Source organism: Pongo pygmaeus, chromosome 1, assembly GCF_028885625.2.
Source record: "Pongo pygmaeus isolate AG05252 chromosome 1, NHGRI_mPonPyg2-v2.0_pri, whole genome shotgun sequence".
Classification (NCBI taxonomy): Eukaryota; Metazoa; Chordata; class Mammalia; order Primates; family Hominidae; genus Pongo; species Pongo pygmaeus.
The window spans coordinates 118,090,994-118,118,127 of record NC_072373.2 but is presented as its reverse complement, the minus strand read 5'-3'; the positions used below and the strand labels follow the sequence as shown (position 1 = coordinate 118,118,127).

The following is a 27,134-nucleotide window of genomic DNA, read 5'->3' as shown; positions in this document are numbered from 1 at the left end:
TATTACCCTGATGTGTAATAAATCTGTGTAGTGCAATAAATTAAGGCAAGGCTCTGTTCTCACTTTACAGGCTGCCAATAGTTTTATTGTAACAGCTCAAAGAAGTGAGTTTTCCTTTTTAGGCAGAGTAGAGGAAGCTGTGAAATTTGAAGAGAGAACAAAAGGATACTCGAGTGTAGTTTGTAAAACAGGTATTGTACAAGAACTGGCTCATCAGGACATCCAGCACCTAATGTTTTTCTGTTTAATGATATTAGAGAACAGCGAGGCCTTACAATGACCACAAGAGTTCATTTGAATTCATTTTCATATCAGTATCTCACTGCTGAGTTCTGCTGAGCTGACCTCTTGCACTAGACTTACAGTGCTTTCTTTTGGTGATAAACCTGAGCGATTGTAAGATCACAAATTGGTTCTGGAACTCATTAAAGTCAGCAAATGAGCATTAAAAGATACTTGCACAGGCTGAGTTTGTGCTAATCTGTCTATTTTGGCAATTACAGCTCAGAGGATGAACAGAGGGGCGGTGAGAAAAAAACCTCCAACTCTCAGCAAGATGATGATCCATTTCAGATGTCTGTCGAGGATGCACATGCCCTGGCTTTTCTTCCTTTACACCTTGAATCCTGGGTGCAGGAGACAAGGGAAGGATTTGAGAATGCTTCACCTCTACCCTTTGCCAAGTTCAAAGTCCAAGTGAGACCTTCAATCAGGTCCCTGGCACACCTGACACTTCGTTATTGTTATTATTTTTTTATCAAAAGCCCCCTTCTTTGGTAGCAAATTCTGTTTCTATTCTCTGTTTTAGAACTTGACCCTTACTTTTTTTTTACTCAAATGTTAGTCATTCAAGATTTCTTAACCCTTTGGTTACAGAGTCTTCCATCTTTTTCTTCTGTCTTCATCTAGGCTCATAGGTTGCTTCTCCCTAAACTAGACACACTGGGTGCTGGTGCTCCGCTCTGTGTCATTGTATCCCCTGAACAATGGGAGGCTATTGAGCACAGAGTTGATATTCAATATATAAATATTGATTGACTTTTTTTTTTTTTTTTGAGATGGAGTCTTGCTCTGTCGCCCAGGCTGGAGTGCAGTGGCATGCTCTCGGCTCACTGCAACCTCTGCCTCCTGAGTTCAAGTGATTCTCCTGCCTCAGCCTCCTGAGTAGCTGGGATTACAGGCACGCACCACCATACCCGGCTAATTTTTGTATTTTCGGTAGAGATGGGTTTCACCATGTTGGCCAGGCTGGTCTCAAAATCCTGACCTCAGGTGATCCTCCCAAAGTGCTGGGATCACAGGCATGAGCCACCACATCTGGCCTGTCTGACTTTCAAAATTGCCTTTTAGTTTATTCTGTAACCACGAGCTCTACTAATTTAGTTTAACATCATTCACATACTGCCCTGAAAAACTATACACCCCTTATGACCTTACAGCCAAAAATGATTGACTCCCTTGGTAATCCTCCTTGCAAAACCCTAAGACTCACCCCCTCACTCTTCCTTAGAAAAATACTGTATTCCTTTGCTTGAGTCTCATTTATTAGCAGCAAATGCTAACACAGGAAACTTCATTCTCTGAGTTTACATATTCTTGTGAATTCTATTTTTCTCTCTTATTTTTCCCCTAATACAGTCTACCCCTGGCCAATCTATAACAATCCTAATCAGTAGAAACTCTGGAAAAACTGAGGTCATAATTTCTGAATCTGGTTTGAATTTGGAATTTGCTCCCTCAGCTTAAAATTAATATTGTAAATTTACTGGAAATGTGTTTTCTACTTTTCGGACTCAGCTAGTAGTTTTATACACAAAGTTTGGTATCTGGCTTAACTAGTTACTGAAAGAAAAAGGACATCTCCAGCTCCTTTTCTGGACTTTCTCCTATCCCACTACTTCCTTCCACCCAATACACACATACACACACACACACACACACACACACACACACACACACACACACACACACCCCCAACACCAGTCACTGAAGATGGGGAAGATGGAGTTCTTCCTTGAATTCCCCTTAGGTTGTATCATTGTTTGGAAGTTATTGGTTCTTATCCAAAAGCAGACGTGGACAGAGTAGGGAGTTTTAGCTCAGCCATATAAAGTAGCATAAGCCCCAGGCTTTAATCTTTCTGTAAGGCTGCACTGGTATGTAGTCTTTCTTCTATTGAATATTACAGATCCATATTAACAAGAATTTATTGAGTGCTTACTTTGAAAACCAGTACTGTATTGTCCCTTATATTATCTCATTTAACTTAATTATTGCTCTTTAAGGTAGTATTCTCATTTTATAAATGTGAAAGCAAATATTCAGAAAGTGATTTGTACTGAATGGGAGAAACATATTTTTTTTTATTCCAAGCCCATTGCCCTTTCTTCTTCTTTGATTTTTAACTTTGTGATAATAGAGCTCTATTACAAGAACTGGAACTGTCTCTACAGTTGGTTATTCTTAAATGATCTACACAGAGTGCAGAAATCCTATTACAACAAATACCACTGTAACAAAACCTCTCTCTAAGAAAACCCCATTCTAGAGCTGTCATTGGCTCCTAACTTTAATCTAGTAAACATTCAAGGAATATTTTGTAAAAGTTTACCCAAATTTCTCACTGGAAATTTCGTGCTTAGGATGGCTTCAAAATTGGGTTCAAGTATCAGGCACTAAGGGAAGGAACAGGAAACCTGATGATATTTTACAATGTTTGGTGTATATTCCTTTATATCATAAATAGTGAGTCTAAAAGTTGTGTTAGCTCAGTTTGTTGTAAAGTAAAGTGACAGTACCATGGAAATAGAAGGGAATAAAAAGCTCCACTTTAGATTTTTTTAAAGGTACTTGAATAATAATGTCAATTTAAAAAAAGTAATTTGGTTAATGAATAACGGTTTATCTTTCGTATAAAAATAGCTAATAGTTTTTGAGCACTTATGATGTATCAGTTAACATTGTAAATTTTTAAATGTATTATTTAATTTTCACAACAACCCTGTGAAGTAAATGTTATCCTAATTTTACACACAAGGGAACTGAAGCTCAGAATGGTTAAATAATTTGCCCAAGGTCACACAGCTGGTAAGAAGCAGGATCAGAATTTGAACTCATGCTGTGTGGCTCCAGAGCCTACGTGTTTAACCACACTTAGGGTTGCCAGATAAAATATAGTTACACATGATTTTTGGATAAACAAATCCTAAATATTTCATGGAACATATTTTTACTAAAAGCATCTTTTTTGTTTATCTGAAATTCAAATTCAACTGGAGAGCCTCTATTTTTATTTGCTAAATCTAACAACCCTAACCACACTATTCTGCCTTCTGTAAATTCAGATATCCATATATTTGGGTTGTTTAATTCGCAGTTTACACGTGCTTGAGTGTTTTTTTTTTACAGAATAAAGGATGTTAATTCACATCTACAAAGCTAGGCTCCTGGATTTCTCTTTCCCTCCATTTATTGAAGGCTGGGTTGGTCTAATGCCAGTCTTCTCCCTGATAGTGCAGCTAAGTGCAAGCTTTTCTCTTCTGATAAGAAAAGACTTCACTTACTGTTGGCACATTCTGGCCTTCTGCCTACACTGGGCTCTCTCTCCAGTGGCCAGCTGTGTCTTGCCTGGTGCTCATCATTATCCAACTTCCTTGCCTCAGGAATCCTTGACTCTTTCCAAGATTTGCAGAGGTGCATGGCTGAGTAGCAGCTTCCTTCCAGACAACAGTGTTCACAGAAGGAAACAGAAAAGAATCAGTGGGCTAGAACTTAGAAGAACTTTATATATAAAGTCTGTTTAATAAAACATATAAGTAGGCAATATATACACCACCAGATGAACAACTCTTGTTTCTCCATGGGTATCTTCCACTCTGATTTAGCTCTCTCACAATGCACAATATGCACCTGCCTGTATACCTTCTTTCACCACTCGAATCACCTAAGCTGAAAATATAGAAACTGTTTTCAATGGCCATCTAGAAACCAACTGTATTGCTGCTCAAATCACACAATGCATTAAAAAGCAAATATAAAAGCCTTTGGAGTTGGCTGATGTTTATCATCTTTTAACAATGTGAATAACCGAAAAGTAACTGTCTATTTACAAGCCTGTATGTTTATAGAATTACCTCTATAGTCAAGATCTTTTAAATATTTCAAACAGCCTGAATTTCTATAACGCAAGAATAGAATAATAGTAATAGATACATTTATTATAACATAAAAATAACATTTTGTCAGTATGTGCCAGTCTCTATGAAGAGTATTGTCCATGCATTCTCTCTCTTAGTTTTTACCAAAGTACTACGAAATTTTGTACTCTTTTTAATATCAGATGACAGACAAGAACACCGAGGCTACAAGAGGTTAAGTAATTTGTCCAAGGCTGCACAGCTAGTGGCAAAAGCTGCATTTAAAGCTATGTAGCCTCATTCCAGGGATCATATACTTAATTACTGCATAACAATACCTCTACATCGTAAGATCAGTGGTAGATAGCGCTTTTTTGGTGAAAACGTAGGTTTTTTTTTTTTTTTAAAGTTTTAAATCTGTTGCAAGCTCTTTTATTTCTTTTTTGTTTGTTTGTTTGTTTTTTTTTTTTTTGAGACAGAGTCTCACTCTGTAGCCCAGGCTGGAGTGCAGTGGTGCGATCTTGGCTCACTGCAAGCTCCGCCTCCCAGGTTCGCGCCATTCTCCTGCCTCAGCCTCCTGAGTAGCTGGGACTACAGGCGTCCACCACCATGCCCGGCTAATTTTTTGTATTTTTAGTAGAGACGGGGTTTCACAGTGTTAGCTAGGATGGTCTCGATCTCCTGACCTCGTGGTCCGCCCACCTCGGCCCAAAGTGCTGGGATTACAGGCGTGATCCACCGCGCCCGGCCAGCTCTTTCATTTCAAAGGCATGAAGTATTCTCTTTGTTAAATAGTAAAGAACATCTAGGAAGAGGAGAAGTTGGGCAGTAAGTGGCCAACATGATAGGATTAAATGAAACGCTATGTGACTAGTACATAGCTTATACCTCATGTAACCAACCACAAGACTTGGACAACACCTGGACTGGTCCATGCCCTGATTCACCTAGACAAGGCCACTAATCACTTGCTTGGATATCACAGCAATGTGAAGTTGCCAGAAAGGATTCTAAATGCTTACTCTCATTTTCTGTACTTATCTCAAGGTCAACTGGTCATTTTGTGGTCCAGCACCAACAATCTACGGACCACATCTTGAGTGGCACTAATATAGATAACATCAGTTCAGTTAATTCAAGTATACAAATAACCAGTGAGGTATATGGCTCACTTATATTCTCTCTCTCTACGCAACACACAGACATGTGCTCCTGAATACTTATTCCTGAAACATTTACTAAGAACCTACTATATTCTTGTTACTTTTCTAGGCTCTGAGAATATAGTAATCAATAAAGCAAATCTAGTACCTGCTTTCAGGGAACTTAAAATTCTAATTCAATAAATGTCTTCATACCCAAACATCTGGGTACCAGTTTGAGGCCTTGCCAATTAATAGCTCTCTGCTTTTGTGTAAATTCATTTAATCCTTCTAAGCAAGTCTTTCCCTTTACAAAATGAGACTAATAATACATACTTTAATGGCATCATTGGTAGCATTAGATATTGTGAAAACTGTAAAATCACGTACCAATGCCAGGTCACATTTTTATCATGTGCCCTTCTTGAGTGAAGGAACGGTATTTTTCCTGCCTTTGTATCCTTAGCAGGAAGCATAAGGGCTTGCTAAGTAGCAAGCTTAAAAATATATTTTCTAAACATTTATTAGATGGAAGCTTCTTTTTATTGATATGTATCACAATCTTCTTAAAGGCTTCAATTGGTCCTAGAAGTGTCTATGCTTGTCCTGTCAGTTCTAAGAATAACGGTGCTCTTTAGCATTACAAACTAGAACTGAATTGTAAAAGTGCCCTAAGATTGGGGAGCATTTGGAAGAAATTCTCAGCCAATAATAACATGAAAAGAAATGTACCTAGTCTGTTTCTCTTCAAACGTCTGAACTTCATGTTAGAAAAGTTGCTTCCAGGGTATAAAGACTTTCTTTTTGAGGGCTAGTGATGTTACTGTTAGAGTTAGACAGGGGTATGGATGCTCTACAGATTTCATGAAAGTGCATAACTACATTCAGTGGCTATTTGAAGAGTACCTTATTTTATAAGGTGCCCCTTATACTGCCAGGGACATTAACATAATTAAAACACAGTGACTTGCAAGGAATAATATTTAGTAATGAGAATAAAATGAATACACAAAATGCACTATAAAGCAGCATATAAGTGCCATAGGTGTGGAATGAATAGGAACTATGGGACTTCAGAGGAGGGCTCCACTTAGGAGCTGCAATATGAGACAGGCCTTCAAGGATTTCAACAGATTTTAGGTTTGATAGAGGGAATGGAAGGCATTTGTTGCAGGCAGAAAGGTAACTTAATAAGTTGACTCCCTTGTAAAAAGTTAGTAGGAGTTACAGCAAGAGGTTTGATATATGTGTAAGGGTATAGTGAAAGGTAAGGCTAGAAAAGTGGGATGGAGATACATAATTGGGCAAGTGCCAGATTGAGCAGTTTGTACTAAATTTGATGGGGAACTATTGATAGTTTTTAAAATAGGGTGGAGTCATGATCTGGCCAATGCTTCAGGAAGATGGTTTTGGCAAGAACACAAGACGGACTGAAGGGAAGGCAACTAAGCAGGAGACTAAACAGGAGAGCACAGCAAAAGTCTCGACCTAGGTTAACCAATACCTGACCTAGGGTCGTGGCAATAGAGCTAGAGAGGTGGGGGCAGCTGGAAGGGCCATTGTGTAGAAAGTATAGTATTTATACCTGTGCAGTCCAATATAGTAGCTCCTAGTTAAGGCTCTTTAAATGTAACTTTAATTAAAATTAAATAGGATTTAAAATTCAGGCCAGGCGTGGTGGCTCATGCCTGTAATCCAAGCACTTTGGGAGGCTGAGGCGGGCAGATCACGAGGTCAGGAGATTGAGACCATCCTGGTCAACATGGTGAAACCCCGCCTCTACTAAAAATAAAAAAATTAGCTGGCCGTGGTGGCCTGCGCCTGTAGTCCCAGCTACTCAGGAGGCTGAGGCAGGAGAATCACTTGAACCTGGGAGGTGGAGGTTGTAGTGAGCCAAGATTGTGCCACTGCACTCCAGCCTGGTGACAGAGTGAGACTCTGTCTCAAAAAAAAAAAAAAATTTTAGTTTCTCGGTTGCATTAGCTGCATTTAAAGTGCTCAATAGCCATATGTAACTCCTGTATTGGACTATGCAGATAAAGAACATTTCCATCACAGTGCAATGTTTATTGAACAGTGCAGCTCACTATGCTTTAGGGACTAATTGGGCATAGAATGAGGAAGATGGATTAAAGGAGGCTTCGGTTTGGCAGCTGAGTGACTGAGAAAGGTAGTGCCATGAACAGAAAAGAGGAAGTCAGGAAGAGGAGGAGCTGAATTTAGGAAGAAAGGTGTTGTTTAGTTTTGTCAAATACTAGGCCAGATAAAGTGTCTACACAGATGGTCAGATATCCCTGGTGAAAGGAAAGGGCAGGGAAAGCAAAGTGCCCATTGGGTTCTCCCAAAGCTTGTAAAGGAACCCTGGGAGGATTTAATTGGTTTATCTCCTCCTGCACTCAGTTTTTCCCGTTTGTGCAGCTCCCTGAAGATTATGAGTGGGCAATCCAGTTCCTCAACCTCTCCAAACCAATGGTTCACATATACCGTGATGAGGACAGAGGCCCAAGGGCTTTGCTGTTTCCTTAGCTCCTTGGAGCCAGCCTCAACCTTTTTCTTACAGATGCTTTGTGCTTCCTCTCCCCTAACCGCCTTACTCACCCTTCCCCATGCTCAACCTTTGGAAAGTCCCCTTGCCCTCACTTGTTTGATTACTTCCTCTCAAACTACTTCTCACAGGGACCACACCAAACCATTGACGCCACCACTTTTTACTTGCCCTGTCTTCCCTCCCAGCTTAAATTCCAAGGTCTATCACTATAATCACTCCCTTACATAATGCTTCTACCCTTCTCACTGGCTTTCCCCAGCAAAACTCAGACCTGGTCAAATACAATTCTCCTCCAACCCCCAAGCAATGGAGTGTGGTTGGCGGAGAATCTCACGGCCTTGCTGAGTGGTCTCGCTTTAATGTATGATCATCAATTCAAGAGGGCCCTCAGCACTGTCCATGCTACGCTTCTCTAGTCACTTTTCCACTCTTCGAGGAGATTATTTCTCACCTTCTTCTATCTCCTTTAATAGCCAACAGCTTTTCATTGCATAGAGAACAAATCTTACCTCATCAATCCCCGTGAGGCAGCCAGTACATATGGCACTCAGTGGAAACTGGGAAAAGGTCCATACGTGTGTGTGTGGGTATGCATGTGTGTGTATGCACATGTGTATGTGTTATATGCAGGACTGCTAAAATGCACCACCTCTCCTGGTGGAGCAACCAGAAAAGTACCCCTTCCTCCAGGCTGATGTGACCCCACCAGGGCACATGGCTTTGTGGGCAAAACAAGGGCTACATTTCAGCTCCTACCTGCCGCCTCTGCTCTGCAGGGGCCTGAGCGTGCCACCACCAAATGTACTGCCTAATCTATCTGCATCTGCACCCAGACACTCTACCCTCTCTCCAGAAATAGTGTGTTGATACATTCCCTTACTCCTATCCTAGGCCAACCCTTTCACTTCTGTGCTAGATCCAATTGCTTCTCACCTATTTGAGGACACTCTTTCTCCCGTTGTCTCCTCTTGCCTTCTGTGTCATCAATTTTACCTCTCTTACGGAGTCGCGCTCTGTCGCCCAGGCTGGAGTGCAGTGGCGCGATCTCGGCTCACTGCAAGTTCCGCCTTCCAGGTTCATGCCATTCTCCTGCCTCAGCCTCCCGAGTAGCTGGGACTACAGGCGCCTGCCACCATGCCTAGCTAATTTTTTTTTGTATTTTTAGTAGAGATGGGGTTTCACCGTGTTAGCCAGGAGGGTCTCAATCTCCTGATCTCGTGATCCACCCGCCTTGGCCTTCCAAAGTGCTGGGATTACAGGTGTGAGCCACCGCGCCCGGCCCAATTTTACCTCTCTAAAGAATCATTCCGGCTGGGCGCGGTGGCTCACATCTGTAATCCCAACACTTTGGGAGGCCGAGGCGGGTGGATCACCTGAGGTCAAGAGTTCGGGACCAGCCTGGCCAACGTGGAGAAGCCCTGTCTCTAATAAAAACACAAAATTAGTCGGGCGTGGTGGCACATGACTGTAATCCCAGCTGCTTTGGAGGCTGAGACAGGAGAATCGCTTGAACCAGGGAGTTAGAGGTTGCAGTGAGCCGAGATCACACCACCGCACTCCAGCCTGGCAACAGAGCAAGACTCCGCCTCAAAAAAATAAAAATCATTCCAGCATACTAAAATGAGAAAAAGCATTTCTCATCTTAAAATACCCTCCCTTGATCTCAAGTACCTCTCTGGCTACTGCCCTTCTCTCCTTCACAGCAAAGCCTCTCAAGAGCTGTTTAGAACACTTTCTCTTCCTCACCTCCCATCCTATTAACATACCCTAATCAGACTTTCTCCCCTATGACTCCACTGAAACTGTTTTCATCAAGGTCATCAGCAACTTCATCAGGCCACATCCAGTGTTCAAATTCTCAGTCCTTATCTTACTAATTTCAGCAGTATCTGATAAGACTCTTCACTGCCTCCTTCCTGAAACAATTATCTTGTTTTCCAACGCTTCACCTTCTCTTGGTGTTTCTCCTGCCCTGACTGGTAGCTCCTCCTTTTCTACTTAACCTTCAAGTGTTGGAGTGCCTCTTGGTCCTTTCCTTCAGCTATCTCCCCTCCCTATGTGATCCTAACTAGACTTAAGACTTAAAAAGTATCTATGTGCTAATGAATCCCAAATGTATCTCTCTAGACTCATATATCAATTGTTTATTCAATATCTCCATTTGGATGTATAACAGGCACCTTAAACATAACATGTGTAAGAAAAGACTCTTGATTTCCCCATCCCCAAATCTGCTCCTCCATTTCATTAAGTGGCACCGCCATTAACTCAGTCATCAGGCCCGAACCTAAGAATCAACTCTTGATTTCTTTTTGTTCTTTCACGCACTATGCCCCAAATCCAAATCCATTCCAATCAAAATGTATCTAAATAAAATAAAATAGCCTTCTTCTCATCCTGTCCGTGGCTGCCAGGCTAGTTAGTCCAAGCTACCTTACTGGTATCCCAAGGACATCTGTGCTTCCCCATTGTGTATTTTACACACATCAGCAGGACTAACTTTTAACAATGTGAATCAGATGCGGTCATTCCTCGGCTCACCCTTCTCTCACGGTTTCCAGTTCCTGTTATAATGGCCCACAGGCTTCACTGGATCTGGCCACTGGCCCACCTCTCCGAGCCTAGCTGGTACTGCTCTCGGGCTGGCTGACGCTGCTCAGCCATGCCGGCCTTTCACTGTTTCTGCAACATGGCAGGCGTATCCCCACCTCTGGGTTTATGGTTGATTTTCTCTCAGCCTGGAAAGGCTATTCCTCCTCCCGGCCCGCGTGTTTGCAAGACTTATTCCTTCATCCCGTGTGTACGCGCTCAAAGGTCTTCTTTGAGAGGCAGTATCTCACCAGGTGTAAAGTCACCCTATCCCCTGCTTTATTTTTCTCCACACCACTTATCACTACCTGCAATTTTTGTCACTTGTTTGTTGTCTGTCTCCCCTCTCCCACTCCACTAGCATGCAAGCTGCAAGAGGGTCTTTGCCTGTCTATGACTTTATCCCTCTGCGCTTAGTTAGAACAGCGCCTGGAACCTAACAGGTGCTCAATTAGGGCTTGTCGAATGGTTGTGTTCCCTCCAAATTCTCTTCTTGAACCTTTGGACCCTTCCTCATTTTTTTTTCCGGTCTTACCCACCTCCCATCCCGCCCCATGCAAAGCTAAAACTCCCCGCCCCTTCCCGGTAGTTCCAGGCTTTCCCGGCTCCAGTGTGCGCGGCTCCTTTAAGCGGACTCCGGAACGCCGTGGGGAAGGCGGGGCCGAAGCCCAGCCGTCGCCAACTTGGAGGGGCGGGGCAGAACCAGGGGGCGGGGCCTGCGTGGTGCGTGCGTGCGCGTTCTGGAGGAGGTGCCGCCGCCGCTCCCGAGGCCGCCGCCGCCGCCGCTGCTGTCGCCGCGCAGAGCCGGAGCAGGAGCCACGGCCGAGAGGAGGGAGGAGGAGGAGGAGGAGGTGGAGGAGGTGGAGGAGGCGCCGGACCGGGGGGGTGAGTGAGGGGCGGGGAGCCCCAGACGGCCCCAGACGGAGCGGGGGGCGCGGGTCGGCCGAGCCGAGGGTGAGGCGGCTCATGTCGCCGGTCAGTCGCCTGGCTCCCCCTTCCTCCTCCGCGTTCCATCGGTGTCCGGGGCGGCGGCCCGGGGGCCTGGCCGGCGGGAGGGGCCGGGGATCTGGGAGGCCCGGCCGCCGCCAGGGCCAGAGCCAACCACGCCCGCAGACCGACCCGGTCGACTGTAGGCCTGCGGGAGACCGTCGGGAGGGGCCCTGGCCGGCTGTGGGAGAGAAAGAGGACATTGTGTCCCCCACCCTTCAGCTCCCCGAGGTGTCATAGCACAAGCCCATTTCCCTCGCCGTCTCCCCAGACACGGTGCCCTCGTACCTCACTGCCTGAGAGAAGTAGAAGGTTGGACATCGCTGCCTTCCTTCTCTTGCATGTCCCCTGTCTAGGGTCAGAGCTTCCTTCAAACCCAGCTCTCCCTTTTGGGCCGGCGGGGGCGAGGGGGGGACACACGGGGAACGGGGTTGGAGGGTTGGGTGAATTCTCTGTCCTCTGCTGTAGAAGTGCGGGTAGACTGGAACGTTGCTGTCTCCGGGCTCACTTCTGTCAGGGTTCGGGGTCTCCCTTTCCTTCCTTTATTCCCACAGTTAATAGGGCTGACATCTACATCCCACTCCACCTTCCAGCCCCTTTCCCGCCTTCTTTACCGTCATGTCTTCTGTAGCTTACCATGTGTTCGCCTTTTCAGTGTTACTTTTCATGGGTCTCTGCTTCTTCCCTGAATTTTGTTAGGGAAGAGGTCGCGGTGTGATTCTTGTTATCCTTCAAACTAGCGGCTTGGTAAGAGTATCTCTTGCCCCCTTAATCAGGAAGTTAAGGACGGTGTCTTCAGCCGAGTTGTGTAATTTACTGCTACGGGGAGAAGATGAGAGGAAGACATTTGTGCCTACAAAATGGGATCTACTCATAGGGCTGAGAACCAGAGTTTAGGGAACCTTTGACCTCTTGGAAAAAGAACTGCCATTGAGGAGTAATGCATTCTGTTTTGGGAGGGAAAATCATTTTGTTACTTCTTTGAAGGGAGGAGGTATAAGAAATGAAATAGAATAATAGAGCAGAAGGTGAATGAGCCACAGCCCTACAGGTAGCCACTCTTCTTCTTAGGTGGCGCATGATGTTTTTGTTTTGATTACAGTAAGAGTAAAGTATCAGCTCTTAGATTTAACTTGGGGCTCCTACCTTCAAAAGCGTGAAGGGCCGTCTCAGAAGAGATGCTGCTGGAAACAGGATTTGGAAACTTTCTTTGGGTTTCCTGTCAGAATGTGTGGGGGTGGACATGCCTATGTGTAGTTTTTCTTTCCTTGTGATGTAATTTATTTCTGTGATACTTTGACATAATAAGCATTAAATTAGGCCCCAGACTTTCTGTCTTTATTATGCTTTCCTGTAACATTTTTGTTTTGAAATTATATAGTTCGATATTCTTTTGTAGCGTGATATTTCAGTGACTCCTGTCTAGTTTTCTTGGTGTTTTAAATTATGGCCTACTTCAGATACGATTAGCTGTTAGGTATTGAGGATCATACATGTTCAGTATTTGTTGAATGAATTGAATGATTACAAAGATGAGTCTAGGTATTAAATCTTCTGTCCTTTTGAGAGGTACCCTATATTAGGATATTGCAGTCCATTTCCAGTTTGTAAGATAGTAATTCTTAACCTTTTCTAGGCCACTGACACCTTTGAGAATATGATGAAATATATAAACTCTCTCCCCAGAATAAAGTTAATAGGCATTTATTCACAAAATTTTGCATTAGTTTTAGGGACCCTCTGAGGCCAACCATGAACTTATGTCTTAGAAGTGAACTGGATGGAATCCCTCAGTGTTACACGGTTCCATATTAAAACAGCTCAAAAGCCTTTGTTCACTTTTTGTATGGCCTCAGGAAGGACAGTATCTACACTTAATATACCCCAGAAGACAGGTATATTCATATACGTTGTTCCTGTAGTCCTTCTGAAAATGAATCCCAAGGAAATATTCCAAAAGAAAGAAAATGTTGTATATGCACATATTCGTTTAATTATTTTAATAGATGGGAAGAAAAGGAAACTACTTGCCCAACAGCAGAAAAATACACAATTTTGCAATCACTGAAAAAGGTTAGAAATGAAGATTATTAATCTCCTAATTGATCTTCCAGCTTCCACTCTTGCCCCACCACGCCAAGTTGATTTCCACACAGCAGCTACAATGATGCTTACAAACTTCAGGAACACGTCTCTCTTCTATTCAAAACCCTGCAGTGTTTTCCCATCTCATTCACAGTAAACTCCAAAGTTCTTACCATGGCCTACAAGCCTCACAGCTGCCCAGCTATTTCCCTAATCTCAAGCCCCTTTACTTTTCCTCTTGCTTACTGTACTCCAGCCACACTGGCCTCCTAGATCCCAAAAAGGTCAAATACACTGAGGTGTCTGCACTTAGTGTCCTCTCTGCCTGTAACCTTTTCCCCCAAGGCAGTATATATCCCTCACTTCTTCAGGTCTCTGCACCAGTCTCAGGTCTTCCCTTACTACCCTTCCCTGCCACTGTTTCTGTCCCCTCACCCTACCTTATACTCTTAAGACTAGGTTATACTAATTTTGACAGCCACAGTTGTTGACAAACATTTCATGGTAATGTCGCTTGTATACTTGCATTGGACATTATTGTTTAACATTTAAAAAATAATGTCAGTCATAAAAAGATAACTTTCAGATTGTTAAGTTGAATTTTTCAATAGCTCACATTTAAAGTTCGGATGTTAGCTTACCTCTCTTCAGCATTTAACTACAGGATGCTGGTTGTTGGATACAAAGATTAATTAGACAGGGTCTCTGCCCTCAGGGAGTTTCACAGTCTGTCATTGTTTGTATTGTAATAGTTAAGTTACTCCAGATCTTGCCAGTGTTTAGTGTTACCCATGAACTTTAGTGTATGGTTGATGATATTTTATATAAAATAGGGATTAGACATCCAAATTTTCATGTTGGTAATTGTTTTTTTTCCTTAGGGATATTTTTAAAAATTAAATTTTTTTTGAGACGGAGTCTTGCTCTGTCACCCAGCCTGATGTGCAGTAGTGCAATCTTGGCTCACTGCAACCTCTGCCTCCTGGGTTCAAGCGATTCTCCTGTCTCAGCCTCCCGAGTAGCTGGAATAACAAGTACCCACCACCACGCCCAGCTAATTTTTTTTTTTTTTTAATTGTTAATAGAGACGAGGTTTCCCCATGTTGGTCAGGCTGATCTCAAACTCCTGACCTCAAGTGATCCAACCACCTTGGCCTCCAAAAGTGTTGGGATTACAGGTGTGAGCCACTGTGGCTGGCAACAAAGGAATTTTTAATGGTATCTGTAATTTGTTTAATTTCTGTTTTGTATGATGCTTTTAGAATTTTATAGCTGTGACAGCCCCATGTTTTGTTCGTTGCAGTAAATTGTGTAGGTACTTAGTTGAAGACTCACAGTTGAATTTTTTAATTGTTGTAATTTTTTATAGTTCAAAAAAGAGACTTTTTTTTTTTTTTTTTTTTTTTGAGGCAGAGTGTTGCTCTGTCACCCAGGATGGAGTACAGTGATGTGATCTCGGCTCACTGCAACCTCTGCCTCCCAGGTTCGAGGGATTCTCCTGCCTTAGCCTCCTGAGTAGCTGGGATTACAGGCGCGTGCCACCACATCCAGCTAATTTTTGTATTTTTTTAGTAGAGACAAAGTTTCACCATGTTGGTCAGGCTGGTCTTGAACTCCTGACCTCTTGATCCGCCCGCCTCGGCCTCCCAAAGTGCTGGACTCCTGTGGCTGAGACTATTGTTTTTGTTAAATAGGTCAACATTGAAATTTTATTTGGTTTATAGGGGATGATGACACCAGCCAGTTTTGATAGAAAACTACCACTGTGAGGGCTTTGCCCAGAATTTCTGGTTCTGGAACCTAGATGGCTTGATTTGGCATAGGTGGGGAGCTTTGACATCTATACAAGGGAGTGGGTTGAATCACTTGAGTTACTTGAAAGCACCTTGCTCTGTTTCTGACATGTGATAGGGACACCATAAATGTTCATTGAACCTCAGATCACTTCTAATCTCGTGATTCTAAAATTCTCTTATTTTAGTTGGTCAATGAAAATAACTAATGTAAAGCATTTATATTTTAATATTGGGATACATTTGAAATTGTGAATGTAAGTTTACTTGTTTATAATGTCCCTTTTCAAATTAATTGGTTATAACAATTAATTGATTACATCTAATCATTTGTAAGAAGAGTTACAGCCTATTTCCAAGAATTTTTTGCTTATTCTGATGTCATATAATTGCTGCATTACTTAATGCCAGATTCATATCTTATGAAAAAGATTAGCATTAAACAAAAATACTTAAGCTTTAGTATGTTACTGAGACAGATGAAGTGTCCATTTTTTCTTTTATTGTGTGCATGAAGTATGGGGATTACAAGCAGTAGTTTTTATGTGCTTTTAGTTTTTCATATACAAAGATAATGTTAATATTAGCTCATTTACATTTTGAAACTTTTGTAATAGTGGTATAGATTTGCACCGCATAATTCACATTCTCTCAGTCCCCTGCACACAGTTGTGAGATGACTGGTTAAGAGGGCACTTTGTTTCAAAGTTAAATGATCCAGATGAGTATTGAGCCTATAAGCTTAGCTTTGTTCATTATCATGAGGTTCTGATCAACAAAGCAGTTCAACAGAGAACCATGCCGTGCTCTCATTTCCGCTTGAAAATAAGCCTTTTAGAGGTAGAAGGTACAAACATGCATATACACATGCACCAATAAAAAAAGGAAATTATGTATGGTTATTAAGGTACAGTTGAAACAGGAAATAACGTGCTTTTATAGGTGGTTTAAAAATAATTCTTTTAATAAAATTTTCAGAAATACATGATATACGCATGGAAAATTAAATGTTTTATGAAATAAACTCCAATCAGTAGACAAGTTAATGGCTTTTTTAAAAGCACTAATGACTTGTTTACTTAGGCTATATAAATTTAGGTTAGATAAATCTGAAAAAAAATTTCTTTATAAATCACTCAAATTTTCCCAGTGTTTCTTACCTCTAACCTATTTAGTTTACACTGGTAGAGTGGTTCAAAGTGTTAAAGTTAACCAAATTTAAAATTAAATATGTAATCATATGTTTTAGTGTCCAAATGTATTTAAATTAGGCCATATTTCATAAGAATAGCAGTATATTAAACTAAAAAAGCTAATAAAAGATACTATTGGGTTAATTAAAACTTGAAGTGCCTTACCTGAACTTCTAGGTGTATACACCTATAACATGTTACTCATTCATGGTTTTTTGCAGTGCAGTGCTGTACCCACTTATTCTGGAGGTAAAAGATAATTTTGTTCATGATAGGACTGTGGTTTAGCTGTCTTTCGTTTTTTAACTGTTTTCTTTTTTGTTTTGTTTTTGTCTTTAGAAAAGACAAAACTATAAAAAGAGGCACAAAGAACTGAATGCAACTATTTGGACATATCCCAATTGCAGTTTATATGACTCTAAGTTAGTAGTGGAAATCTCTTATTGCTGACTATACATTTCAGATATGTCAGATATGTAATCCAGAGAGTAAATTCACTCACTGTATTTTCAGTGATATTTTAAAATTCATTTATCAGTAGGATCATTCTGTTCTAGACAAGTTGGCTATATTATAAAACATTAAGCAAGCAGGCACTAAGTTAAATATTGTAGCAGTTAAAATTTAACGCTAATCTTTCAGTTTTACACAGTTAACAATCTAGCCCAAATCTATTGATACCTTTGGAACTACCCTTTAAATTCCATCCTATGCTTGTGAAAAGGTTGCATAATTTCTTTTCCTTTTTCTCTCTTCTCTTCCTCTTTCTTTTTCTTTTTCTATTTCCCTTTTCTTCCTTTTTCTTTCACAGAGTCTTGCTATATCACCCACGCTGTTCTCCACCTCCTGAGCTCAAGCTATCCTCCCACTTCAGCCTCCTGAGTAGCTGGGACTACAGGCGTGTGCCATCACAGTTAATTCATAATTTCATTAATAGATTTCAGATTCAGTCATTGAACAGATGTTTAAGTAACCCCAAATTAGGCTCTTTGATGGATACTGAGATGTGAAGGTGTAGTTTCTGCTTGAAGGAATTTATAGTCTAGCAGTTTATTTTGTTTGCCACATCCTGTCATGTGTTTTATAAATCAGTGTTGTATTTTCATGATAGAGTGAAAATAGAATGATACTCATTTTTTAAGTAAAATAAATTGTGAACATTTCAAATTCCCTTAGTTGGTGAACAGCTATTTCAGTGGTCTTGTTTTCTCACAGCTTATGAGTATTAGACCAAATCAGTTTCCCAGTTGTTTAAAATAGAGTTAAATAAGAATTGTTTGCTTTACTGCCTGTTTTACTTCAGTCCAAGACTTATTTTTTGTAAATAGCTTTTCTGCATACGTATACACACACACACACACACACACACACACACACACACACACACACACACACACACACACACACACACACACACACACACACACACACACACGCATGTATATACACACATTGTAGGGAAGTTGTTTCCTGGTTCAGCTAGCAATTTCAGTTCTCTGTTTAACGTCAGAAGTTGTTTTGTAGAATGGCATGTTAATGTTTTTTTCTACACTGATTAAAATCATCCTTTGCCACTAAAGTCAACTATCTGCTAGGACAGAAATGTGCAAATAGACAACATGCATAAATGTGCATTTTTAGTGAATGTTGTTAGCTTGACAGTTTTATTTTCAAGATCCTCTTCTCTCCCGACCTAATTAATTATTATGTGTTTATAAGGCAACAATAATATATTTAGTTAGTTTGTAAAATGAGAGTAATTTTTCTGGTTTTTCCATTTTTGCATGTTTTGAGTTTGGATTAATTAGACATGTATTATTCTCAGTAGACATATATAATAAAATAGTCCATTTAACTGTGATTCTTTCTCTTGGAACATTGGCTGACTTTTAGATAGTGAGCCTTGTACAGTTTCATAAATACAGGTACTACTGAGTTTTGGATGACATTCTTTACACAACCTAAAAGTAAAGGTGAGCATAGTAGAAGCTGGAAACAAGCTGCTGGGCATAATAGAAGCTGGAAACAAGTCTGACGTTTTCTTTGCACTAGGAAATGTATTTCTTATTCCAAGTAATATGCCCTTGTTGCGTTCAGGATCTTTTTCAGTGGTTATAACTGCTTAAACATTTTTTTTTCTGTTTAAAGTAATTCATGTTATACTGTGGCAAATTTTGAAAAAAATGTTAAGTGTAAAGAATAAATTGAAAACATCCATGATCCTATCATCTAGAAAAAATTACTACTGATACTTTAATATACATTTTTCCAGTTTGTTCTTGCATGTACAGATTTTTTATTTATTTATTTTTTTATGAAACTTAGAATTATAACTTTATATATACTGTTTTGATCATACTTTTTTTTTTCCTGAATGGGATGTTGGTCTCCTAGTTTGAGACTTTAAAGTTGATTCTTTATAATATTACTGTTTTAAATAACACTGGGACAAACATTTTTTGTACATGTATCTTTGATTGCATCTCTGTTTTTTTTTTCTTCCTGTAGGATAGATTCCCAGAAGTGGGATAACTGGATCAGAGGGTGATTACCCTGTGTATAAGAGTATGTGTCTCACTGCACCTTCAATGGCATTGAGTAGGTCAGTTTTTACAATCTTTGCCAATGTGATAGATATCTGTTACATTCTTGGGTGGTAATAGCAGAAATCCTCATATTATTAATAATCTGTAAAACCATCATAGTGTATGAAAGAAATTTGCAGTTGTCTTCCAAAAAACTTATTGAAATGAGTTTCTTTAAAAATATTTTAGGTAAAAGTAATCTGTGACCAAAAAAAAATTACTGAGTAAAGTTGGAATTTGAGCATTTTTTTTTTGGAGAGCTAGAATTTTAATGTTCTTTTATTAAAATGACAAACATGAGAAAGCTTGTTTTATAGTATGTAATAAGTATAAATATTATGTAAAACTAAATTATTTCAGATAGATGAAGGGGGTAGTCACATGGTTCTGACTTTGAAAAAACAAAAAAAAATCTGTTAATGTTTAGAGCAGTAGCTCTGGAGTTAGGCAGCCTGGGTTTGTGTCCTTGCTTTGCCACTTACTAAGTACATGATTTGAGGCAACCTGCTAAATATGTGTATGATTTGATTTTTCTACACCTTGGCTTCCTTATTTTTATAAAAGGAGAATAATATCTACCCCATAGGATTGTTGAGAGGACTAGAATAATGTGTAAGACCACTTGGCACATAGGTATTTAATAAAAACTAGCTATTTTCGTTAAATTTGTTTTTTCTGCCAGTCTCCTCAAGGGCAAGAAATATCTCATTTTTGTGTTCTTGTTTACATGAATAAATACTGAAATGCAAATGGTCTGTGGTGAGCAGTGGCAGCAGGAGGGGAATGGTGGACATTCTTTGTGGTAGGAATGGCATGTGCCAAGATAGAAAGAAAGTTCAGGAGAAGTTGGAGGACAGGTGATTAATTTGACAGAAGAAGCCTAGGCTTTTGTATAGTTAGAAAATATGGAGATAAGGGAGAATTATGGAGATTGGGGCTAGACTTTTAAGCCATTGAATGCTAGGTTGATAAGTGTAGACTTTTTCAGGAGTACAAGCTTTGGTACGTGGAAAATGATAAAAGCATTCATCAAAAAGCAGATGAATTTGCTTGTAGAGTAGAGAATGAATTGAGGAAGGAAGAGGTTGAAGACAGGGAATCTGGATTAATAGTAACACAGGTAAGGTAAGATCTGAGGGTTTAAAGGAAAACAAGAGGGAGGGTTTTGGAGGAAGTGCTTAGGCTTTATGTTTGTGAAGATCTGTACAACCAATTTGGAGATTAAATTCAAAAGAAACAGCCTAGGCTTACATGCAGTTAGGCAGCCTTTGAGAGAAGATGGGACTCAGTACACTTTGGTTGTTACTATTGTCTTTTTAAAAATTGAAGGATAAAACATTCCAAGATTCCCATCATTTCATCAGTAAAAAGCATATATTTATGCTTTTAAAAATATATATGTACAATCTCCTGCAGTAATTTTATTTAGTTAGCATTTTGAGTTCTTAGTTAACGGGATATCTTCGCTTTTAGACTTTGTATTTCTGGAGCTATTACCTTAAAACTCTTCACTGTAAGGTGAAATTCTTCTGCATGTGGTTTTTGTAGCATTTGTGATTCCTGCAGGACTTTAAAAACACCAGTCGTGTGAGCAGAGGTGATGTGAAGTGAAATATAGACTTCTTGTTTGTTAAGCAGCTTCTAAGTAAAATATAGGAGCAAAAAAATGGGAAATTGTGTGTATGATGTTTAGAAAAACATTACTTTTAGTATTCCTGTTTTCTCTCTCAGCCCTGAATTTTCCTGATTTAAAAAAAAGAGAGTTTGCAGATGCCATTTTTAGTCATTCTAGTACCTGACTAGAGCTCTACTCATACTTTCCACTTGACTGAATAATATAAAGCAAGTTAGCCAGAGATTGATATTAATAGTATTTCTTTTTGACTGATAAGTAAACTCACATGAACTGTGAATTGTCTGCTCGGTATCTTCCAATGGAGAAAAGAAGCAACCACCAATTTAAAAAAATACAGGCTTGTGATACTTCTAAGGTGTTTGCATTTTTTAAAACAGTGAGTCGTCATACCTTTCTTAATGTTTCTTTTAGTTTCCAAATACTGCCTAAATTCAGAAATAAAGTACTTATTATTTTTATTCAAATCTCTTCCCTTTAAAACTATCCTTGAAAATATTTTTAAATTAATAAGCAAATGTAACTCACAGTGCTTGTAGTGTTGGGGATTGTGTGCGTGTGACTTTTTTTTACAAATACTGTGTTTTTCCTATGTGAATCTGCAAAAGCCCAGATCTGGTCAACTGAATGAAATTTCATTTGCTAAAGGGACCTCAGATATTCAAAATGATGATTTTAATGTCTACAAACTATAAGAGTCTCTTTTGAATAGGTTTGAGGATACTTCTGCCTGTTTGTCCAGCAGAAATCTGAACTACAGTCATTCTCTCCCCATCACTCCTACTCCTTAAACTATAGCTGAGAGAATAGCATAGTCCTTAGTTTGGGCCATTCTGGCATTGTCACTATGATGGCTTGTTGTCTTACATTTTTAGAAACGTGCTTGCATCTTGACAGAAAAAATAAATTATTAAATTAAGTAGCTAGCAGTTTATGGTATACTGTTATAAGATAGTTCATTTAATTTTTACATGAGGTGACATACGAAATGTCTGAAATATGAAAAGACTTTTATATGCTTCTGTCCCGAAGGATTAAAATAAAACAAAATGAAGTGTACTGGTTGAATAGAATATTATGTACATTTTTCTTTATCAGAAGATTTTTTCATACTCCTTTTGAATCAGCAATTTTGAATGCTAAATATAAATTCTTGACTAAGAAATCAGTCATTCCCTTCAGTAATAATAAACAGTTTGGTTAGTCGTCCAACATGTATTTATTGAGTGATTATTGAGTGCTTAATACTATTCTAGGAACCACAGATTTAGCAGTGAATAAGACGTGCTTTCATGGCAATTTTTATACCACTGAAGGGTTGATGATAGTAGAGAGACACACTAGAAAAACAAGTAAATAAGATAATTTCAGAGGTCCCAAATGCCATGAAGAAACTATAGCAAGATGAAATGATAGAGAATGATGAAAGGGTTTTAAATTGAGTGTTGTGGAAAAGCTCACTGAGATGGTGATATTTAATGTGGCACCCGAATTACAAAATGCCAGACACATAACAGTATATAAGAAGAATGAGCTCTTTTCCTTTCTCCGCCATCGTGGTGTGTTCTTGACTCCGCTTCTCGCCATGTCTTCTCACAAGACTTTCAGGATTAAGCGATTCCTGGCCAAGAAACAGAAGCAAAATCGTCCCATTCCCCAGTGGATTCGGATGAAAACTGGAAATAAAATCAGGTACAACTCCAAAAGGAGACATTGGAGAAGAACCAAGCTGGGTCTATAAGGAATTGCACATGAGATGGCACACATATTTATGCTGTCTGAAGGTCACGATCATGTTACCATATCAAGCTGAAAATGTCACCACTATCTGGAGATTTCGACGTGTTTTCCTCTCTGAATCTGTTATGAATGAACACATTGGTTGGCTGGGTTCAGTAATAAATATGTGAGGCCTTTCGTTTTTTTAAAAAAAAAAAAAAAAAGAAGAATGAACCAGGCAGAGAAAGGGCCCGTTGGTGCAAAGGCCCTAAAGTGGGAAGCAGATCATCATGTTTGAGGAAGAACAAAAAGACCCTTGTCATCACAAGGCTAGGAAAACCCTGGTAGATGAGGTTGATAGGGAACAGCTCACTGGATATCATTATTTCTCTTTATGGGTAAATATATGCAACTTGTGAATTTGAAGATGGTGTTACTAATAATACTCATTTAAATCTGTAGGGTAACCAGTAGTTTTTCTAGACATACAGAATCACTAATTCCTGGTCCATAAATTGGGTTTTTCCCAGGGATCTGCAGAGATAGAAAGGAATTATGATTAGTATTACAAAAAGTCAAATGAAAATTGTGCATTTACTCTAAATAGACTTATACAGATAAAATATTATGTATCTTTTCTTTGACCAATGATTATATTGACTCAAATCATTGTCATACATTGTAGCGATTTGCAGATTGTTAAGGAAATAAAATATTGTACTTATCCCTTCAAGATCCTAGCACTGGGTTTTGTTAGTTTTTAAGTCTTTGGCAATTTGAGAATTTTGATTGGCTTTTACTTATGGGATTAATAAGATGTCATTGCAGTTGGTAGACGAAAATCTTTAAACACGTGAAATCCATGGAATAGAATAGAGTTTTTTTATAGAAAGGTTGGGAGCCATTGATTAATGTCCTATCTGTAATGGACCTACAGGGAGAAAGGAACTCATATGTTTTTGAGTGTAGACCCCTTACATCCTATTTAATTTGCACAGTAAATCTACAAAGTAGATATTGTTATTGTCCAGTTTTTTTACAGGTGATGAAACTCAAAGTAATTATGTAATTTGTGAAAATTTACACAGCTCTAATTATAGAGGATCATGTGGATAGTAAACTTCCAGAAGAAGGGACTTTTGCAATACAAAGCAGAAAATAGGTGATCAATACATATTTGTATCTTGCTTAAATGTAAACCTGAATGAATGAATGAGTAAATGACAGGAGACTGCCTCTGTCCCTATACTGTTTTCAGTGAGTCACACCATTTTTCTCCTAAATGAGTCTAGAAAATTTCTTCAGAAATAAAGTGACTTAACCTGTCTCTTTTTTTCATAAATCATATGGTAAAAATCCTGAGGAGAGAAATAAAGGCCAAACACTTACAAAGTATAATTTTCTCTTAGGCTTTGTTAACTGAGTAATTTGTAGAGTTTTCAGCTTTAAAAAAAAAAAAAGTCTGCTTTGCACCATAGTGTTCATTATCAATAACATCTTTTGGTTCTGTTTATATCTTAATTTTTTTTGTAACCATTTAAGAATTTAGTATTCTGAAATGAGGTGATGGAATTACAGTAGTCCAAATGTTTATGTAGCCAATGTTAGTTGTCTACCTAATATCTATCACAGTCTGTGGGGAGTGGGGCAGGGTTGGTGGCATGTGTTTGTTTCTGTCTTCTATTAGAATATCAAAGTGTGTGATTTGTTGCTCAGAAATATGAACTGATAATTCTGGGTTATTTAATGGTTAGTAGGATAAATGAGGGCTTTTTTTTTTTTTTTTTTAACTAATGCCTATACCCAGGCAGAATAGGAGTATGAAATCTCTAAACCCTGTGTTTATAAAGTTTCTAATCCTTCAAATTAATTAATATCTTAATAAATTTTAAGTTTAGTATTCTTTTAAATGAATATCATAGGAATGGATACCTAGAGGATGAAAGTAAATATAGGTAATTGAGAAATTGAAAGAAATCAGAGTAAGGTTGAGAAAGGAACATAATTATGATACAGAATTTACCATAGGGGAATAACATGGAAGTTGACATGCTAGACTGTGGAAAAGGAATTTATTTTCTCAAAAAAGAGAAATGAAATTGATGGAATGAGGGCTTGGAGGAGGTAAATTATGGTTGAAGGAGTAGAATACTTTGGATTAGATATTGGAGGCTACGGCCTGGTGTGGTGGCTCATGCCTGTAATCCCAACCCCAACACTTTGGGAGGTGGAGGCGGGCGGATCACCTGAGGTCGGGAGTTTGAGATCACCCTGACCAACATGGAGAAACCCTGTCTCCACTAAAGAAAAAAATACAAAAAAACTAGCTGGGCGTGGTGGCGCATGCCTATAATCCCAGCTACTCAGGAGGCTGAGGCAGGAGAATCCCTTGAACCTGGGAGGCAGAGGTTGTCGTGAGCCAGGATGGTGCCATTGCACTCCAGCCTGGGCAACAAGAGCAAAACTTGGTCTCAAAAAAAAGAAAAAAAAAAAAAGATACTGCAGCCTGCAGGGACCTTCAGAGAGAATGTGATTAATCTGTCACCATTTGTGGCAGTATAATTACTACTTCATGAGGTATGGTGTCTTGTTGGTTTGAGTTGAAAGGACAATAAACCTAGATTGAATGAAGAGGGTTGTTGTGAAGTAACATATTTTAAAATTTGTTTCTAGTTGTCTGATACTTGTTATGACAGGTCTATAAAAGATAACTTTATATGATATTTTGGTTCTTGGTATCCTCAAAGTGTTGGTTTTTAATTTTTCCTGGTGGATTTCTGTATATCAGCTTTAGACTGCCCTACTGTTGCATCCTGCTGTTCTCCATTCTAATCATACAATTGATTTAGTAATGACATACATAACCCCTGGCACGAAGTTTTTATGCTTCAGAAAATTGTTTGGCATATAAAATGCAAGTATCAATTTGCTCTGTAGATGTGTATCTATAAAAACTGGTGTGATTATTTAAGGATATCAGATTAACTTAAGAAAAACCATAGGCAAGTGATTTGGGAGGGAGAATCTTATAATCAGACACACCTTTATTTGCATGTTTAGATTTTCATATATTAGGTTATTTCGGTAGTGTTTCTTTTTCGTTCAAGTGGTAAGAAGCCTGGGACTTTAGTATCTCAAAATTGGTCAAATAGTATATACTCTTAAAAAAGTTTCTGTGTCTTTTGAATACTGAGTTTCACACCTAGGACAAACCTTAGTTGTAAAACATCCCTTTGAATTTTAGATTACTGTTTAATAACTTCTGACTAGTATTTCACTCAAGTGTTACAACTTTTACATTGGAATATGATAGCATTATAATTCAAGAACCAACCAAAATCTGCAGTAGAAACCATGGGTTGGAGGGTTTTAGATGATATACTTGTCCTAATATTCCCATTAGGCTTCAGACGTGGACTGCTGTCACAACAGAACATTCTTGAGATTGTGTCACCACTCAGTGCCATCTGCCTACATGTGTACATAAGCTATAGTAGGCCTTAGATACTGGACATAAAGAATCATTGCTTTGTGGTTTTCTTAGCTGACTCTGCTTAAGTTCTAGTGTTCTGGGCTGAGCCTGTAGTCAGTTTTGATCTTTTGCATTTATAACAACACTCCCATAACCACATGTTCAGTGTCCTCTGTGTGTTGGCATACCAAAGATGGACATGTGAAATTTTTTAATAGTGCAAGGAAATTGGCTATTTAATCAGTAAAATTTAAAGATGATTTTTAAAAACATTCAAATATTTGAGAGAGTGCCCCTTATTTGAAGGACCAACTATCTCTTCCCTCCCTGGTTAATTTTCACAATATAATAAACTATTTTTTAGTTATATAGGCCAAAGTGTTTTATAGAAAATCAATCATAAAATTGCATTTGTCTGTGCTATTTTTAAAAAGTTCTCTATTGTTACATTGGTAAATGCAGATTACCAGTGTTTACATAGTATGATTTTAGTACTTATTTTTAAAATATATATCTATTCATGTGTAGAATATAGGCTAAAAGGAAACACCAAAAGACCTAGATTGTTATCTCTGATGTGTGGGTTATAGATATTTTATTATACGTTATATGTTATATGTATTATTATATGTCTTATGATATTTTATTTCCCTTGTTAAGCCCTTTATGAACTTTACATTCTTTGTGTATATATGTGTGTGTATATGTGTGTATATATATATATATATATTTATTTATTTATTTATTTTTTCGAGACGGAGTCTCACTCCGTTGCCAGGCCGGAGTGCAGTGGTGTGATCTCAGCTCACTGCAACCTCCACCTCCTGGGTTCAAACGATTCTTCTGCCTCAGCCTCCTGAGTAGCTGGGATTACAGGCACGCACCACCACGCCCAGCTAATTTTTGTATTTTTAGTAGAGACGGGGTTTCACCGTGTTGGCCAGGATGGTCTCAATCTGCTGACTTCATGATCTGCCCGCCTCGGCCTCCCGAAGTGCTAGGGTTACAGGCATGAGCCACCATGCCTGGCCTGTTCACATATTTGATAATCAAACTAAAAGTTCTAAAATCAATTCATTATAGAATATGAAATTAAATTTAATAAAGCTTTTAAAGATAAAGATTCTTAGGTGATAAAATGAGTTAAAGGCTTTACAAATAATAAATAGGATTTCTGAAATGGAATTTTATGTTATGGTAAACATTTTTCCTTTAAAACTAAAACAGACACAAAATTAAGTTGCCATTTTCT

General features: G+C 39.1%; 3 protein-coding genes across 10 annotated transcripts in view; 2 read left to right on the top strand and 1 right to left on the bottom strand.

The window, feature by feature from the left end:
- Positions 1-8,984: 8,984 nt before the first annotated feature.
- LOC129041565 (basic proline-rich protein-like) lies at positions 8,985-12,070 on the bottom strand. The gene is made up of 3 exons (XM_054497078.1): positions 12,039-12,070; positions 11,691-11,942; positions 8,985-11,583 (listed from the first exon to the last, which is right to left on the bottom strand). Exons 1-3 carry the CDS (start codon positions 12,068-12,070, stop codon positions 10,947-10,949), a joined length of 921 nt encoding a protein of 306 aa, XP_054353053.1. The 3' UTR covers positions 8,985-10,946.
- Positions 11,114-27,134, top strand: part of RAP1A (RAP1A, member of RAS oncogene family) — a 93,739-nt gene continuing 77,718 nt past the window's right edge. Inside the window, exons 1-2 of one of the 8 annotated variants that reach the window (XM_054466488.2) lie at positions 11,138-11,300; positions 18,982-19,075. The gene's annotated coding sequence lies outside the window, so the exon portion shown is untranslated. Of the gene's footprint in view, positions 11,301-18,981; positions 19,076-27,134 lie in introns of all 8 variants that reach the window. The other 7 variants (XM_054466462.2, XM_054466496.2, XM_054466453.2 and 4 more) reach the window with 7 other exon arrangements.
- Positions 22,219-22,558, top strand: LOC129021329 (large ribosomal subunit protein eL39). Its single transcript, XM_054466511.2, has one exon. The coding sequence runs from the start codon at positions 22,277-22,279 to the stop codon at positions 22,430-22,432; it is 156 nt and encodes a 51-aa protein (XP_054322486.1). The 5' UTR covers positions 22,219-22,276; the 3' UTR covers positions 22,433-22,558.

What these genes read in the sequence shown, in the direction of transcription:
- LOC129041565 (XM_054497078.1), bottom strand. Translation starts at nt 12,070, where the DNA reads ATGAAAAGTAACACTGAAAAGGCGAACACATG. An exon ending in ACTGAAAAGGCGAACACATG is followed by an intron (nt 11,943 to 12,038) that starts GTAAGCTACAGA and finishes GTGGGAATAAAG; the next exon opens with GAAGGAAAGGGAGACCCCGA. An exon ending in TACTTCTCTCAGGCAGTGAG is followed by an intron (nt 11,584 to 11,690) that starts GTACGAGGGCAC and finishes TCTCTCCCACAG; the next exon opens with CCGGCCAGGGCCCCTCCCGA.
- LOC129021329 (XM_054466511.2), top strand. Translation starts at nt 22,277, where the DNA reads ATGTCTTCTCACAAGACTTTCAGGATTAAGCGATTCCTGGCCAAGAAA.